Source organism: Amphibalanus amphitrite, unplaced genomic scaffold (assembly GCF_019059575.1).
Source record: "Amphibalanus amphitrite isolate SeventyFive unplaced genomic scaffold, NRLGWU_Aamphi_draft 000101F_arrow, whole genome shotgun sequence".
NCBI classification, from domain to species: Eukaryota; Metazoa; Arthropoda; class Thecostraca; order Balanomorpha; family Balanidae; genus Amphibalanus; species Amphibalanus amphitrite.
In genome coordinates, this window is record NW_024881596.1 from 326,951 (window position 1) to 345,448 (window position 18,498).

Genomic DNA, 18,498 nt, shown 5'->3' on the forward strand with positions numbered 1-18,498 from the left:
GGGCAACAATCGCGAATGCGGCGCACTTGTGACAATAAGCAAAGGTCATTATAGTGTTACGACTTTTATATCTATTGTTACGACCATACGACGTACGGGAATGAGTTATCAGCTGTCTAATCGTAGACAACACAATGTCGAGCCTTAAACTGTAAGCCCGTATTGGTACTGTTTCTTTTATTTGGCTGTCGAACATTATTTATGGTTTGAAATATGATTTTATGTAAAATAATTGATATGAAAAAGCCGTCTTATAAGTTATGACCCCATTTCACCACACGCAAGTGGCAGAAATGACAATGATCAGCTGACGCATTTTTCTTGGCCGAAGTCAGAGCGCGCGGCCCGACGCACCACGCGTATTTGGAAATTCCGACCTCGACGAGCATCAGAAGCCACCTAACAGGCGTGTTCGAAACCGCAGGAGATGATGATGAACGGGTTTATCGAAACTTGATTGGATGAGCATATCGGTAATAGCGATTTCAGTGTGTACATTTATTGTTCATAGTGGTGTGAAATGTGGTTGGGGTACGACCGACAACCCGTCGGGGCGAATTTCGCACTGGGGTACTCAAAATTTGAAGAATTTAAGACGTTTCCATGAGTTTTGAAGGTATGGATAAGTTCTAAAAATCCGGTTCTCCTTATCTGGGCCATTAACTCCATACGGTCCAAGAAAGCTGGCACACTACCTTTAATATTAGAACAGAAAGTCGTGGACGGACTGCACGTAACATAAATTATTGCCTCTTCCAATTACACATGAAAAGATCTATTGTAGGGCTAAACGCGCTGTCCTGCTGCGAAATGCGTTCCTCAATAGCAGGTATTTCAGCGATTATTATACACCGTGCAGCTGCATTGCTATGCTACGGTTTTGAGCTAGGCAAAGGTCAACTGAAAGGTCACATAAAAGGTCACCTAACACGACATGATCAGATAAATAACGTTTCAGATAATTTTGAATGTCAGGATGTCATTATCTGGGCCGTTAAATTATTGGTGCGCGAAAGTGAGACCTTTTGAGTCCACGTCATTTTTTTTAACCCGCGCCGGGCCGGTGCTCTCAGATTCCGCGCCGGGCCGGGGGTGGGGGGAGGGGGGGGTGTCTGAACACCCCCCCCCCTTCTAACTCGGCTCCTGGGCCACGTATCGACACGCGGTAAGCGGCAATCGAAAGAACGTCCAAAATAAGGACGAAAACACTTCGGTCATTTTTTGGGTCAGGTCAAAGGTCAGGTCACCAGAGGTCACCAAAGGTAAAATGTTGACTATTTCAACAATTTGGAAACTGCCGACGGCTATCTCGGAACCGATAGAGCTACAGCGCCGCGGAAAAGCGCATTCGATAGCCCTTTTACAGACCTTTCTGAATAATGTTCTCAGATGTGACCTCAGGTCAACGGTTTAGCCTCCAGATCGATGGCAAAAACTAAAAAAATAGCCGTTTTTACGAAAAACGTTTTTTCGGCAATAGCTTTCGACTAAAAAAAAGTCATGACATTACTTTTGCCAGCATCGTGTTCCTCTCGACGAGATGCGTCGAATGAACTATAAGTTGACCTTGAAAGGTCATCTTGAAAATATAACCTCAGGTCAAGGTCATGACCTGACCGGAAAAGGTCATGTTGCATATCAGTCGATCCGCAACGTCGAGCCGAACACATCTAAGGCGTTTTCAGCGCTCTAGCACGCCTCTATCATAAGTTATTAGCGAAAAACTGTTAGATTCTGTTCGTGACCTGAGATGACCTCGGGGACATAACGAGGGGTCACAGTTGCCATTTTCCGGTTCAGTGTGTCAATCTTACCTACATATCGATGTTTGAGAGTGTCTAGAATAGCGTTCGTGCAAAACAGACGCTTTTCAATTTTCTCCCATTTACTTAAAATAGAGAGGCCGCAAAATTGACCTGACCTTAGGTCACCGATATCGAAATTCCGAGATATACATTTTATAGATAATGTTGCTCTAATTAATCGCTGAAAGTTTCAAGGCAATCGATTAATCGGTGTAGCTTTGACGAGTATTCTTATTTTTTCTGAGGTGAGGTCACGGCGTGACCTGGTGACCTGACCTAAGGCGACCTGGGTCTGAAATTTTCACAACATGTGCGGAAAAGATACACAAACAGGTGTGCCAAAAACCGCAGGGGGTGTTCAATACCCCCCCCCCCCGGCCCGGCGCGGGTTAAGAGCAATCCAATCATAAAAACCAGTAAAACGCCTTTTGGGCGAAGAACGAGCGAGCGAGATAGTGAGCCCTGCACGTGCGGAAGGGCGAGAGGGTACTTCCAACGGACTTGTGCAAAGCACCCTTCTAACTGGTCGCTAGCGGTGTGCCAAATTTGAACGCAATCGGCCCAGCCGTTCCTGAGATCTGGAAGCGTTACTCTGCACGTGCGCACGTGCAAACGGGGTCCAAAATGACTTTTGCACGGCACCCTACTAACCGGTCCCCAACCGTGTACCAAATTTGAGCGCAATCGGCCCAGCCGTTCTCGAGATCTGGAAACGCCCCCTGCACGTGCGCACGTGCAGTAGCACCCTAACCGCAACACATGGGAATGCATTGCCTGGTGGGTGCCTACCTGTATGCCAAGTTTCAGCGAAATCGCCCCAGTAATTAACGAGTTACTGAAATGGGAACAAATTTGGCACCTCTTCTTTTTGTATTTTGCACGTGCAATGGGGGTCACTCACATAGATCAAGAGTATCCGACCTTTGGTAGAAGGGATGCAGCTACCCTATAAAAATAACCGCAAGACAATCGCTCAAGCCGCTGCTGAGATATGGGCCTCTCAAAATCATTACTTTTGCAAAACTGCTTGAACACCCTTGACGTTTCACGTGGCACGTGCCACGACGGTCACTGAGATGTATCAAAAGTACCGGGTGTCCCAAAAGTAAGGTCATGATTTAAAACTTAAATATCTCGAGAAGTAAGAGTCCGAATGACTTCCAATTTTAACACGTGCAAGGTACATCCATAAAATTATTTTCTTGCATGCTTAAACCATTTTTGATCGTAACTACACCGAGCAGTAGGCATAAAACTGAGAAGGTCGAAATTCAACTCTTAGAGAGGGCCCGTCATTAAAACAAAGGGTAAATACCGCCCAGTTTTCGGCCCTAAGCAGACCCTATCAGCTCGCCCTATCTCTGAACTCATGCATAGTTTCGCCTCAACCGGTAAAACGTCAGAAAAAAGGTATAATGTACGCACAGGGCATGTATACTTACTACTTAGCCACGTGTGCTTCGAGGTCCTGAGGACGACAGCGGGAATCGGGTGACAATAAATCAAGAGAGGTGGCCGAGAGTCCTCCCACTGGTTCTTCCGCTCGTCGCAACGCAGCTGTGCCGACACCATCAGCCAGCAGTGGTTTCAGCAGGATGGAGACTATGCTTGCACCGTCCTGAAGATCATGCATTGTCTCCGAGAGTGGATGTGAGATCCCGTAATTTTCAGTCAGGGCAACGCCATTGAATGGCCTCCGCGGTCACCTGACGTTACACCTTCATATTTTTATTCTCTGGATACACAACAGAAAGATTGTCTTTTAGGACAACCCAACGAGCCGGGAAGAACTAAAGGATGATCCCTTCGAGCAAACATAGGCGGCATCTCACCAGAGAATCGCTCCAGAATAGTGGAGGAAGTCAAACGTAGTCTATTCATGCACGCGGCCCAAAATGGTAGCCATGTAGAAAAGCAGCAAATGTGGGGCTACGAGCCAATGTATTGACTCATATGTATGTCAGAATAAAATTTTATAAAATGCTCTTTCATATGATGTCCTATTTATATCTATCCATCGCGTATTTTTGGCAGTGTGGCCAAAACAAATGATGACCTTACTTTTGGGACACCCGGTAGTCAATTACGGGGTAGAAGGGATGGGGCTACCCAGCAGAAAAGACCGCAGACCAATCGGTCCAGCGGTTGCTGAGGCTGAGATATAAGCCTCTCAAAAGCGTTACAGGCCGGGCCGGGCCGGGCCGGGCTGGGCCGGGCCGCTCATACTGAGATTTTTTCCGTTATATTGAAAAGACTTCGCTTCGCTCGCTGCGCTCGCTCGCTCGTAATTATCGCTAACACACCTAATCACCGGGAAGGCTCATTTTATGCTTACAAGCGCGCTATTTTAATCGATTGAAGAAACGGATTTTCCTGTTGCCCCCTCAGGCCATCATCACTTACAGAAACGGCTCCTAATTTCATTACTCAACAAACGACCAGCTCCCACTAGAGCCGGGTCAGAGATTATCGAGCTAATCTGCTTAAATGCCTAATCTCACATACATACTGATGGTATGGGTGGATTAACAGGGCACCGGTCTGCCGGGGCGCGTGCCGTAAATCTTCAGCCACTGCCGCGCGCGGAGCTGCAGCGGCGCGGCGCGGGCCCCCGTCGGCGCCGACGCGGACAAAGGACGCGTCGCGAGCGACGAACGTCGACAAGGCCACGCGCAAAAACTGTGAGAAATGGACCGCCGGCGGCCATTCGCCGACTGGTGGCGTTTTTCGACGGCCGCTCCAAATGGGCATCGAACGTCGCCGCGGCGGATCGCGGCGATTTCCGGCGCAGTCTCCTCGCCGCGAGACGGCGCCGCTTACACTGAGGTGACGTCACCGGCAAAAAGTGGCTAATGGCGGCCCGGTTAAATGACCGGAACTGCGGCTCTAATGTCTCAGGCGCTGCTCATTTGTGGAATGGCGCCACGCCGCGGCATGAAATGACGCTGTATCAGCGACGAGGGGACAAACGGGAAGGGACATCAGCATAGGTTGGGGAAGTCGGAAGCGACATCAGTAGCGATAGGGGGACAGAACATCGGTGGGGAACAGGAAGAACATGGAAACATCAGATGCGGTAGAAAAGTGACTGGCGACATCAGTAATTGAGGGTGTGATGAAATAAAATTGATGTGGGACAGAGGAACAGTCGCCTGGCTGCCCCTCCTTTTTCCCCACGAGATTTACATAAAACTGTCTCCAAAACCAGTAGCCTGTGGCCTGTGTATAATTCGAAGCCCAGCATACGCTTCATGTCAACTAAGTGAGCTCAGAACAGGCCGGTCGGCACGTCACCGTCAGAAGCAGCATCGTCCACCCAGCCTCTCAGGGCCGCCTCGGAGCCCGCCACGCCGCGCCGGGCGGCCGTCCGTGCCTCCGCGGGCCGCCGCAGGGCAGGGCGTTCACACGGGCGGCGTCAGAGCCAGCGTCCGCGTCGCTGCGTGAGCTGAAGAAGTGCACGTCATCCTGCGTGAGCCAGCCGGCTGGCGAGGAGTGCAAGTCAGCGGTGCTGACGCCGAGCTGAGCGCGGCCACTTGTGGTGGCGCCGCCGGCCCGGGACAGGCAGACTTCCTGGTGGGCGCAGCGAGGAATACCGAGGCAGGAGGTGGCTAGCGTGGAATGAAGAGTCCGGCAGGCGCAGACCCACTTCTGAGTTCTGCAGCTTCAGCGCCGCATTAGACGGTGTTCGATGTCCATTTAGTCCTTATGATAGAGGCATGCAAGATGCTGCACAACTATAATCAAGGAATAGCGATGCATCTCCAATACAACGAAGGACTACCGAGGATCCGGGAACCAATGTATAGGTGTTCGTTTTTGACATATCGTAACAAAGTTTCGCGAAAGATAAAGCCTCCATTTGTCTCGAATTTCGAGTTAAATTTCAGTTATTGCAAAGTTAGACAGCAAATCGTGAAGCAACGATGCATTTCAGATCGAGATACAAAAGCTGCCAAACTTGCATGGGAACAGAAGATGCAACATAAATCGGTGCTCGAGGGTTTGAAGTTACATCGCAGCTTTGCTGAGTGCAGAGAGTTTATTACTTTTTTACGATTATTCCAGAATTGCCTGGTAGTTCCCACTATGATCACAATTAAAGCTAAGCAATAATTCAATTAAGCTCATTTCCGGGCATATTCGTCGCATGATCATTTCTCATCGCAGGTACAGCAGTGTGACATGTCCTGTTAATTGTTCGTGGTACATTCTCCCTTCACACGAGCGTCCACGATGGCCCGGCCGCACCCCACTCGATGGGAGTTTTTGGCGGCCCCTTTGAGCGCCCTTTTCAGAGAGCTAATGGATGTGCACTGTGCCAGAACGGGCCACGCAAAGTTCGGCACTGGAAATTACGTCCCATTATGTAACGCGTTACGTTAATGGTGATATACTGGGACAGTGACGGCACCGTGTCGGCTGTCGGCCCGATCCAATGAGAACAAACGGCCGGACACAGCAGCGATGGGACAGTCGGACCCCACTTGATAACAACTTCCCCTTGACTCAGTGATGTGCAGCCCCCGGTCCGCGGTTAAATCGGTTAAATGTACGACCGATGGTCGCAGAAAGATGGCTGAACTGTCACGAAGAAGCTATAACGGTTACAAGTTACATCGGATGTCCAATAAGCGCTATATCTTCATGTCTACCAAAGGAAAGAAAGGTATCAAATCTTCAAATGTCAGGTATATCATGCACAATTTCAGGGTTGACAAGATGAGCGTTTGCTACTTATGTAAAAAAAGATCACACAGTACTTTCATGAATGCTTTGATGACGAACAATGCACTGATCTTCGGGCTATGTGAAACCTTTGTGCTTAGACAGTTTGACAAGTTTGTCACGTTCGGCTATAATCAAAGCCCTTTATACCTAGGGCTATAATAACCGACCAACCGTTTGATTTTGGGGTGCGCGTTTACTGTGCACTTATTCGAACTAAATAGCTTGTCAACATGTGAGCGTAGTTAAGCGTTGATCGCAGACTGGCTCAGGCTGAATGAGATTGACGCGGAGCTATACTACGACTCAGAACTATACCGTCTAAACTTGGACCGCGGAGCATCCGGTACGTCCTAAAATGACGAAAGGCTTCCTCCGCCGTGGCTGAAGCCGTCACGATCCGACAGGCCACCCGGCCATACCTATATACCTTCCCTATGGAATCCAGAGCATCGAACTCAATGTCATTTTTGTCGCGGACGTGAGATCCATTGGACAGCTGCAGGCAGAACCTCAGAACTACCCTATCGTCCATTCCTCTTGCACTGAACACAAGAATGGGACAATGCGATTTCTAGCGACATCTGTACAAGAGACCACATAGTAGGCCTGCTGACATAGATGTCGCCACATCCCAAGCACAGCGTCCGAGAGCTAGCGACGAATGCGACCAATGATACCTATCTAATGTCCGGCTTCAAGTGCCGAAAGCAGCTGAAAGAGACAGCCAGTATGAAATGGGGCTAAAACGAATAAGGGTGCGAATCGCCATTACCGGGCAACGATATTGGGCGGCGAGGAAGGATTGCATTCGCACACGCATGCGAAGTGAAGCCAGGAATTAGGTAGGTAGGTACTCACCTCCGGCGGCTCCATCAGCTATCCTCCGCCAGACGGGCTACCGTCGTCCGTCGCCGTCCGCAAGCCAAACAGATAGTACCAATCGAAAACAAAAATCACGCATCTATTCTATCCACACTGGCACTGAACCACTATCGAGACAACACAGCATGCTTCGCACTTCGCAGCCCACGTGCCAACGCAGCTGACCATCAACAACTGAAGCAGAAGCGATGGCAGCGACACCTATGTATGTATAAAAAGTTTCCTGCTCCTCTGTCCGATGTTATGATCTACCTATATGATTAATAAATTATATAAAAGCTTCGCGAAATTATGTTTATGAATTCTGAGGGAAGTTTTACCAAAACAATTTCAATTTTCATAAAAAGCAATCTTGGAAAGAGATAAGTCTATCCGTTTGTCCGTCCGTCCCTTCGTGAATCGTCCATCTGTCCGTTCGTCTGTCCGTTGCTTCGTGAATCGTCCGTCTGTCTGCTCGTCTGTCCGTCCATCTCATGCATTAATCGGTCACTGGTCAGTGGTCAGTCTGGCAATTTGACTGTTCTTCTCACGTCTGTACCCGTCAATATGCACAACCGTCTGTTTCAAGTTTCCACCAACCAATGGCTGCCTGTCTCGTGTCCGTTTGTCCATCCGTCCGACGTCCGTATGTTCATCTGTCCGTCTTTCCGTCTAGCTTCCTATGTCCGTTTTTCCGTATGTGTCTGTCTGCCCAGCTGTCAATCTACATGCGTCTGTGTCCGTTTGCCTGTGTCCGTCTGTCCGTGACCCGTCTGTGTCCGTTTATTCGTCAGTCCGTCCGTCTGTCCGTCTGTCCATCTGTCCATCTGCCCTTCTGCCTGTCCGTTTGTCCGTCATAGCGATATGCGTACCAAGTTACGTTTTTACGACTTCTCTATTCCTTAATTAAATCAAAAGTTTTGGTTTAAAATTTGCGTTGAACTACCTGCTAGAGTCATGATAAATTGCTAGCTTTTTAGGCCATCGTATTCACCTGAGGTAAGTGAATTCATGTCATGAATTATAAAGTGAATTCATGTCATGAACTATAAAGTGACATTCATGTCAATTGTCACGAAAACGTCATTTTCTCGAGAAAACGTCGAGAAAACGTCATGTTCTGGTATTGATTATTTGTCATGTCACTGCTCCTTGTAATTCATCCATGGTCGGCATGTCACTTCATCTTTACCAAATTTGGATGCTCACTGCGACTCATGAGGCGCTCACCACATTTCGGTCATTGCTGACTGACGCCGGTCATCGGGCACTTCTAAACAGCTACGTGACTACGTCACTTATCGTTGATTAATATTTTTTACACCGATGCAGCTAGTCACTGGTGATGATGATAGGTGATCATAGGCTCATAGCTAGGTATTGATCACTGTTCACTGGTCAATGGCCATTGATAAATAGATTGATGAATGATGATCATTCATTTCGCGCTTTTACGAAGACACTTGATCTAATTGTTTCCGATTACCAGTCACAAATCATGGATATTTATTTATTCATTTGTTGCAAGCAACATTGTATGCACTGGTTATTGAGCAATGGTATGTTTGATCATTGTTTATCAACCGCTTATCACTGGAAACGAGTCACTTGCCACCACTCAACCACCGTTCACTTGGTATTGGTCACTATAGTCACTCGTCATAGCTCATTGGCCATTCATCACTGGTCACCGATCAATAACCACATCAATGATCAAACTTTGATCCCCGAGCATGAGACACGACCACTGCACTACCATGTCACTGCCTCGGTCCGTCTTTTACTTCATTATCCCCGTCCATTGCAACCTGTAGCAGGCAGCTGATTAGTCTTCTCTTTTATGTAAACATCCGCACTAGTCTATTTTCTACTTCTTTTTCCAACCTCCACTTGTGCTTCCCGTTCCCGTGCCGACGACGTCGCTGCCGTCACCGTCACCGGCAGAACGATCCTCAACCCCATCCAGATGGTTCCCCCAGGCACGAACGGAGCCACCAGCGGCTCCCGCTCTTCTTCAGACACACGGTCACCGTAATCGCTATAATCTGAGTACGGAGCGTACTCGGGATACGGGCCGTAAGTTGGATAAGATCCGTACTCGGGATATGAACCGTACTCGGGATACGAACCGTACTCGGGATATTGGCCGTAAGACGGGTATGAACCGTAATCTGGGTACGTTGGATCGGCGGCTTGCGCTGAGGCCCCAGTGCTCGCCTGGCTCGGTTCCTTATGAAGGACATTTTCCGTACTGATAACCTGCTCGGAGGCAGCCGAAGCCTGGTCTGCAGGACAGCGGTAGCACTTGTTTCCCTGGTCGGGGTAGACTCCGATGAAGCTCAGGCCGTGACTTGCGGAGGCAGCCGATGCCAGATCCGGGTACTCCGGATACTCTGGATACCGTGGATACTGCGGGTACCGCTGGTACTGAGGGTACTCCGGGTACTCTGGGTAGTCTGGGTACTTCCAGAGGTCAGCGAGGTCAGACTTGAGTACCGTGCTGACCTGCAGCAGCCGATAAATGCCGCTGGTAAACGTTTCCATCGCTGACGACCTGAGAAGAGACGACATGATGCCTGAGTTTATGAATGCATTATGGGGCAGCGAACAAAGTGAAACACGACATACAAAAATTACTGCTACACACTTTTATAAGATACTGCTTTCTTGAAAATGGCGTATATGGCCTAAGCCGCCTAAGTAACGAAAAGTGTTACAAGTGAAACTGACATCCTCGATTAGCCCGTTATAACTCACGTCCATTTAAATCAAGAACGGTTTGAAAGCAAAGAGCGTGAAAGCAGATGATGACTCGGCACAACTTGCCGCAAATGGACATGACTCAGCACGTTCTGGCGGTGCTCTATATACTAGCTAGAGAAAGTATAACTATAAGTATAACTATAAAGTATAACTAGTCTGACAGAGTCGGACAATGGAGAGTACCCGATACAGTCTGACAATCAGGAAAATGACCTCGGCCATGGAAATGCTGATGTCCATCAGAGACATTAAATAAATTAATTGAGATTTAAAGTTATTACCTACCTACTGTCTTGAAATTTCTAAGAAGGAAACACTTGTCAGGCACTCAGGAGTGCAGTGCCGTCACTCAGGCACTCAGTGCAGTCACTCAGGGATCTGCAGTGCTGAATGCCAATGCCTGCATTGAGCTGGTAACCCTTCTCAACCTCAGTGCACTGTGCAGTCACACGAGCCGCCGAGGTCCTGACCCCGGGTGTGCCGAGGTTTTGAATCTGACCCCGGTGTGTCGGGGTCGTGACCCCGGAAGCTGACCGTTGGCAACGTTACCAGTGTTCTGCTTTCATCGGTCAGTATGCCGTCCACAGTCTGTCCTAGATCGCCCCGGGCCACCGCAGGATGCTGATGACGTCACAGAGCCTGTGAGGCGTGTAACGGGCCTGGGAGGACGAGGCACCGCCGTGGGATCGCTCACGGTAGGACAGATGGAATCCGGGTAGAGGACATGGAGCGTTTAGAGGTCAGCGGGACGCAACTGAACCGTGACCATCTGACCCGTGGGCTGTTAGTATCAGGGCTTTGGAAGCCATGGTGCAGAGCTCGCAGAGGGCCGATCGCTCGAGATAGCTCGGCTTGGACAATCTATCGAGTTTACTGCAATGAGGACAAGAAGTCATCAATGATAAAGCGAGAATAAAAGCTGCAAATACTTTTTCGAAAATGACCGTCATGCCCGAAGAGTGCACGACTCATTCTTACCAGAGGTTCATCAGAGGGCTGCCAGTCTCCTCTCTCCCGCTCCTCATCTGCTCGATCGTCTTGTATTCGCCGTAGTGGAATTTGGCCGACGCCCGAGGCAGCAGTGCCGCCGCGCCCACCACACACAGCACGAGACGAGCGACCTTCATTCCTGCCGTCTCATCTCATCGTGACCTCATCTCTGGAGACAGTCACTAGGCGTTCAGACGCCTCCAAACGCGCCCGTGTCACGCGCTCAGACACTTCCTGTTTGTCACTGACGGTGTTCCGGCTTCACTCACGAGTGATCTTGGAATATTGATATACTTGTAGGCTCTTTCACCAGTCAGTCAACCCATGTCTTGCTTTGATTTCTCTCACCGTTGTCACTTATTCACTTGTATGTTCCGATTGATACCAGGTAAAAGCATCACTTAATTCACTCTGATTACTTCACTTCTTCATGCTTTCTCCGTCTCGGCACTGTACCGTCTAACTTCACCAACCTATACACAGAGCACTACTTCCTGTCTTCGTTTACCACTAGCAGGGATTTTCGGAGGACACTCGGCACCTGCCTCCGCTCGCTGGAGGCCCGTCCTCCGTCCGCTCACCCTGTCCGCTGGAGGCCCGTCCTCTGCTAACTGCGGCCGGCCGGCGCGGCGCGGCGCGGCGGGCCGACCATATGGGACTCGTAACTGGGTTACCGCTCTCCAGCACCGCTAGCATGCAGCAAAACCACCGCCGGTTCACACAGACCGCCTGGCGGTTACCGCCGTGTGCAGATTAACTACTCGGCGGCCGGCGCTGCGGGCCCACAGCCGCGAGACTGAGTGGCTCCGAGGCCGGCTCAGAGACAGCGAGTCTGATTAACGGAGATGGGCATACCGCATACCGGAGTCTCACTTCACACGCAACTCATGCATGCTTGCCATTTTTCTGGGTGTTGAAAGTCATGCTGCTTTCCCGTTGTTCAGCTGAAAATACATTTTGCAAAGGACAACAGAAATGTCGCAAAAAGGCCAAAAGTGATAACGGTCTTATAGCTCACATGCTTAAAATACTTCCCATATATATTGTCATTTCGGCAAATTGACATTTCGGCAAAGTTACATTTCGACTAATTGATATTTCGACTTATCGACATTTCGGCAAATCGCATTTCGGCAAATTTACATTTCGGCTACTAAGCATTTCGGCAAATTGGCATTTCGGCAAAAAGGCATACCGACAAATGGCATTTCGACTTTAAGCATTTCAACTTTTTGACACATCGGCAAAAAGCACACCGGCAAAATGACATTCGGCGAAATGCACTCGGCAAAATGACGTTCGGCAAATCGCCTCTCGGCAATGTGTCCGGACACCGAGCACTGCATAAAAATAAACTAATATATCATCGCTCTCTCCAGTACCGCTTGTGTAAACACTAAACCCTCGATAGAAGAATAAGGTCAAAAATTAAATTTCATCTTATGAAATGTGCCTGCCATTAGGTAAGGGAAGGTTTGTTGTCAATAGCTAAATCACTATTAGTAGGAATTGTGTTTTTTTTTCTATTGAAAAACAAATCTGAGTTCCCTGACAATTTGGCAAAAGCATAAGATCGGGTTATGGCGAGCATTAGAACGAAGATAGCTATGAACGAAACGTTTCTGTGCTATTTCTAGTTAGGCATAACGAGCGTGCTCTTACGGTTTTAATTCCATTTTTAAAATGGCAAAAGCTGTTTTGTTACACTCGCTAATGATATTGATGAGTCATCAGTCGGTCAAGAAATACATGTTAAAGCAATTGATAAAAAAACAATAAACTACGTAGAGCTCCGTGAATAACGCTAGTCCGCTGGATTGAAGCTGGCCGCACGCACTACATACAGTCGTCATCACCGACTAAGCTGTTGTCACTTTTGGCTAGTTTGGCTGTCGGCATGACTAATTATATACCGCAGAAGCCACCAGGCTGACACACCAGGACCCGGGTCAGTCATGGTATTTCAGCAGTGGGCGGTCGGCAGCTCGGAGTGACGTCTAAACTGCAGCTCAGCTCAGACCACAGGCCACCACTGCCGGATGGCTGACCGCCGCATTTGGGGCCGTTTCCTGTGATCCACACGGCGGCCGTCTGTCTGTTGTGGCTCCATAGAGGCCCCTGACCTCTGCACGGGTGCCGCTGCACCACGCTCGACCGGCGGTGCCTCTGAAGATGTCTAAGGCCTGCACGCGCATGTGTCACCATAAACTCCGAATGCTGACGTCTGAACTGTCCTTCGCCCCATCGGACGCGACACGCGAGCGTCGTTCAGGCCCGTACGTCGTCTAGGCAGGGTGGATGTGTCATCGTTTTATGTGTTGTGGATTCGGTGTGTATGGAACCGGACAGATATTGTTTTATGTGCGCTTATCAGCACTGACACATCGCCCTCCGGACGTCTGCCTGAAAACGGCGTCAGAGCCGCCACTGTGTCAAGGATGCGGGATGATAGACAGGGACTAACGGGAAATGACTCAAATCTCAATACAAGACTTTCGTATTTCTGTGTCTCAAGTCCGGTTTGAAATAAAATGTGCGAGCGACATCCAGTTAGAACGATCATATTCGTGCATTGAATCCCAAGTTTTCGTAATGTGTGATACGGTTTGGCAAAACAGCCGACGTTTTGTCGACCAGCAAGGCGTTGTCTTCTAAACGTTATATCAGTGATAAATCGAAATAGAAGCTGAATGTTGAAGCATAATAACGATTCCCGATTTAACTGTTAGATCAATTTTAATTGATTTTATGACATTCTTATTGAATAAAACATACATAACTAAGTTGAGTAGGAATAGACAAATATATATATATTGAGACGGGTTACACAGCACATTGGGTGGACGCGTTTCGTCTAAATGACTTTTTCGACACCCTTTTTCGATGGATCCGATGGTGGTATTCATCTTATAGTACATTTTAGTGGTAAGAAAAACTCACTTGCATGAATCCCCAATCCCCTTATATCATGCTCGTATTAACCCTCGCATGTGTAGGGGGGGGGGTCGGATGGACCCCCCCCCATGGTTTTTCGCGAATAACTCGCGTAAAAAGCGGCCGATCGCGACGAAACTTTCAGTACCCTCACATTGATCAATTTCACACCTACCCTGAAAATTTCATGACCCTGGCCCAAATGACCTTTGACCTGTGACCTCTTTTCCGAGACCATGTTTGGCCGGAATCGCGATTCTGCGTATGTCGGCTCGCATTAGCCGCGCGTTTGCAAGCTTTTCGTGGTTTCAAACGTTCAAACATGTGATTTGATGTTGCTTCCATGCATTAGGGTGGGTGTCAAGGTCACCTGAAGGTCAGGTCAGGTCATTGACCTTTGGTGACCTCGGGTGACCTCGGTTCACTTTTTCGAGCTGTACATGTTTCTAGGCTAGTTTTTGGAGCTGAATTCGAATTTAGCAACCATTTGAACATTTACGAAGTAGTTTTGGTGCCTTCGTAACATGTTACGAAGCTGTCAGAGGCGGTTGACACGTACTACGAATACCCGTCAAGACGCCTACTGGTTGACCTGACCTGACCTGACCTGACCTGGTCTAAATGCTTAAAAACATCATCTGTGATCAAAACTAACACAATATTCGTGATCAGCACCCCGAAAAACCCCTTAGCAGCCACACTTTACGACTTTCTAACAGGTCCCGATTTTCCCGACTTTGGGTCATTGACCTGACCTGGAAGGTCAACCAATGACCTAGGACCTTAAAATTGGGTATCATCGGCTTCCTCTCGTCACGGGCAACACGCTCGTTTTTTCCGCGAAGCTCTAGCTCGATCAGGGGCCAAACGGCAAGGGGGGGGTCCAACCGACCCCCCCCCCCCCCTACACATTAGAAGCTGGCAAACGCCGCACACATGCGAGGGTTAAGTTAGTTCGATAAATGGGCAAGAATTGCTTTAAAGTTTTGGAAAATACATGAAAGGCCGATGATTGAAAATCGAGCATGTATTTTTTATCTCATTTGGCAAAATGTTGATAGCGTAATGTCGTTTACGGTAGTTTGTACGTTTATTTTTGTGCTTTCATTTCGCAAATTAAACTACATGACACCTCAACATCTAAAATAAGAAAGAATGATAATAACAACAATAAGCTGATTCATTCATTTTTAGAGTAAACTTCAATCGATTCCCAAAGGGTTCCCAAAATCTGGTGTGTCTGCCGTGCGCCATCTCTGAACTAAAGCTTGGCCCGCCGAAAAATATGGGGACGTTCGCCCCACTCCCCCTCCCCCCCGCACCAGTTTAACCGCTTACCACTTCGTCACTTGACGGCATTGGCCTGAGCTGGCCTGAGCTTAGCTGAGGCGAGCACTCCTGTCACGCTAACCGTAGTCGCCACCATCTCCTGGCCTTAGCTATATTTTCAAAGGCTTCTTTATATTGCTTACTTCTGAAGGAGCGCTCACCGTCTCTACAATGGCACAAAACGTCCCTGTTTAGAGAGGTAGATATGCACTAGGTACTAGGTACTAGGCAGCCCTGCCGCCCTAGGATACTCATAAGTGTTTAGGTAAGAGTGCCACGTAGGTGGAGCTTTTAAATGCCCTAAGCATAAAACAACGTTTACCTATTCGTTCGGGCGAATGAAACGTCTAAAAACTAAAAAGGCTTTTAGTTTTAATCTTTGGTATTTTGGTATTTGGTATTGACCAATACCTATACATACGCTGCAACGTTTATAGCCTTAATTTTATCACCGATGAATCACAAATGATATCTATGAAACTACGAGCAGATGTAGGTATCTCAATTTGTAATCATCACTACGTCTGAGCAAAACGGTGTGACGCACACGCGTTTCTCATTCCTCGATTTTGTGTGTATGAGTGTGTGGCGTTCCAGTCAGACTTGCGGTTTGTTGTGGGCGGAAGAAAGGCGGCCTCGGGGTTTATCTTCCCGGCCGAGCGCTGGATGGGACAGATCGCAGTGAACTCTGGAAGAGCACGGACAGGACCGGTCCTGAGTATTGTGTCAGCGCAATCATCTCAGAGAGCCGAGAGGTCCTGCTTGTGCGAGCGAAACTGTTCCTTTGCTAGCAACGCGTCAAATATCCAGTCAAGCAGACTTCATCGTCCATCTAGTTACAATACCGTGCTGACTGCTGATAAATCCTAACGCAAACTAAACGAACCAGACAGAAGAGCATTTCAGTGTCATTGAAGAACTCGGCGTTCCTTCTGCTTCATCTGCCACATCACCATGTTCATGTCAACCGGCTCAATCTTCTACCGTACTCTGGATGAGCTGCCCACGCTACCAGACGCAGAAAACGGTACTCTCAACAAACCGGCCCCCTCCGATGGCAAAAACAATCCAGGCTGCCACGAAGACGGGCCAGATCGAGGTAAGAAATGCGTCAAGGCAGACGAACTGAAGGCCAGAGAGGCCTGCTCGGTTCACTCCGGAGGCCGGGCTTCCAGGTGGCGCCTTCCAGCCCGCTACCGAGTCATGCTGCTCCTCGTCTGGGGCTTCGCCGTCCAAATGGCCCTGAGAGTCGTCCTCAACGTGACCATCATCGCCATGGAGACGCCGGCCGAGCTGACGCCGTCGAACATCTCTGGGGCACTTCGAGTGCCTCTCATTACAACCACCGTCATCCGTCCTGCTCTGCCCTGGGAGGCGGTGCTGCCGCTCAGTGTGGACGCGAGGTGGACGGAGATGACTTCCAACGCCGCGGACTCTCCCTTCAGTGCTAAGCTGCTGGTGAACACAGAGGAGTCTGAGGAGGTGCTGGTGTCGACGGAGACGAATCAGACGGTCGGCACCGGAGGAAGTCTGCAGCTGGATAGTCTCAGTCGCGGCCTGGTTCTCTCCTCCTTCTACTGGGGCTACATGGTGTCTCAGGTGCCCGGTGGTCGCCTGGCCGACCGGTTCGGCGCCCGGCGTGTGTTGGCTGTCTCTCTGGGCATCACCAGCCTGCTGGCACTGCTGCTGCCGGTGGCCGCTCAGGCCGGCGCTACTGGGGTCATCGCGGTACGGCTGCTGCAGGGACTGGCCACGGGCCCGGTGCTGCCGAGTCTGTTCCCGCTGCTGGCGCGCTGGCTGCCGGCCGACGAGCGGCAGACGGCGTGCGCGCTCATCACGGCTGCCCAGCTGCTGGCCGTGGCCGCCATCAGCCCGGCGGCTGCCTCACTCAGCGTGGCGCTCGGCTGGCAGAGCGTGTTCTACGTCACCGGCGGCATCGGCATGCTGTGGCTGCTCGTCTGGTGGCTCTGCATGTACGACTCGCCGGCAGAACACCCGGCAGCGTGTGAGTGCGAGCTGCGGAGGATCGGAGTGTCGGCCTCGCTGCCGGCCTCCTCCGCCACGCCGCCGTACTGCGCTATCCTCTGCTCGGCACCAGTCTGGGCCATCGTCATCTGTGAGGCGGCCAACATGTGGGGCCAGCAGCTGCTGGTGACGCTGGTGCCTCTCTACCTGAAGGACGCAGTCGGTCTGGACCTGCACACTAGTGGAATTCTCAGCGGTGTACCGCACATCGGACGCGCACTGCTCGGTCTCCTGCTGGGGCTGAACGGCGACCTGGCGCTGCGCCGCGGCTGGCTGAAGCCACTGGCGCTTCGTCGACTGGCCACGGTAGCCAGCTGCGGAGGCGTCAGCGTCTGTCTGCTCTCCCTGCCGCTGGTCGCCCACCTGCCGCCCGCGGTGACGGCGGCGCTCTTCTGCCTGGCCGGTCTGGCCACGGCCTTTACGACCGTCGGACACCCGCTCAGCACCATCGACGTGTCTCCGACATTCTGCGGCACCGTGTTTGGGCTGGCCAACACGGCTGGCGGCGCTGCCTCGCTGCTCAGCCCGCTGGCGGCCGGCGCTATCCTGGATGGCTCCACGGGCGCCGAGTCGCTGGCTGGCTGGCGAATCGTCTTCTGGCTCGCTGCCGCAGTGTTTATCCTTGGAATGGTCGCCTTCCTCATCATGGCCTCGGGTGACCGGCAGCCATGGGATGCCGAAGCCGACAGCTCGCAGGAGAAACAGCCGATCGTCGAGACGGCCACCGTAGACGGGGTCGAGAAGGTGGCCGAGAAATGTTAATAGGGTCCACAAAACGAAAATAATGAACATCGCAGAACGACACTTGCGCTATGTCGCATGTGTTCGAAGACAAATACCTGCTACCTACTAATGCGTTATGCCTATCATGATCGTGGTCCATGACCGTAGCTCGATGAATGAATCGCATGTGTACGTACAAATGTCTGGTTAGAACTTCACTTGCTTTCGATCGACAATCCTTTATGATTATATCTGACCCAAATTGGCATATTTTCTATGATGTGAAATGTAATATACCTAATAAAATAAAATAGGTATTCTTGTCACTCTCCTTTGGAAC

General features: G+C 50.1%; 2 protein-coding genes across 2 annotated transcripts; one reads left to right on the top strand and one right to left on the bottom strand.

Moving 5' to 3' along the window:
* Window positions 1-8,863: 8,863 nt before the first annotated feature.
* LOC122380592 lies at window positions 8,864-12,091 on the bottom strand. The gene is made up of 2 exons (XM_043363872.1): window positions 11,136-12,091; window positions 8,864-9,948 (listed from the first exon to the last, which is right to left on the bottom strand). Exons 1-2 carry the CDS (start codon window positions 11,282-11,284, stop codon window positions 9,255-9,257), a joined length of 843 nt encoding a protein of 280 aa, XP_043219807.1. The 5' UTR covers window positions 11,285-12,091; the 3' UTR covers window positions 8,864-9,254.
* A 4,013-nt stretch (window positions 12,092-16,104) lies between these two features.
* On the top strand, window positions 16,105-18,411 carry LOC122380593 (putative inorganic phosphate cotransporter). The gene has a single exon (XM_043363873.1). The coding sequence runs from the start codon at window positions 16,365-16,367 to the stop codon at window positions 18,195-18,197; it is 1,833 nt and encodes a 610-aa protein (XP_043219808.1). The 5' UTR covers window positions 16,105-16,364; the 3' UTR covers window positions 18,198-18,411.
* Window positions 18,412-18,498: the final 87 nt, after the last annotated feature.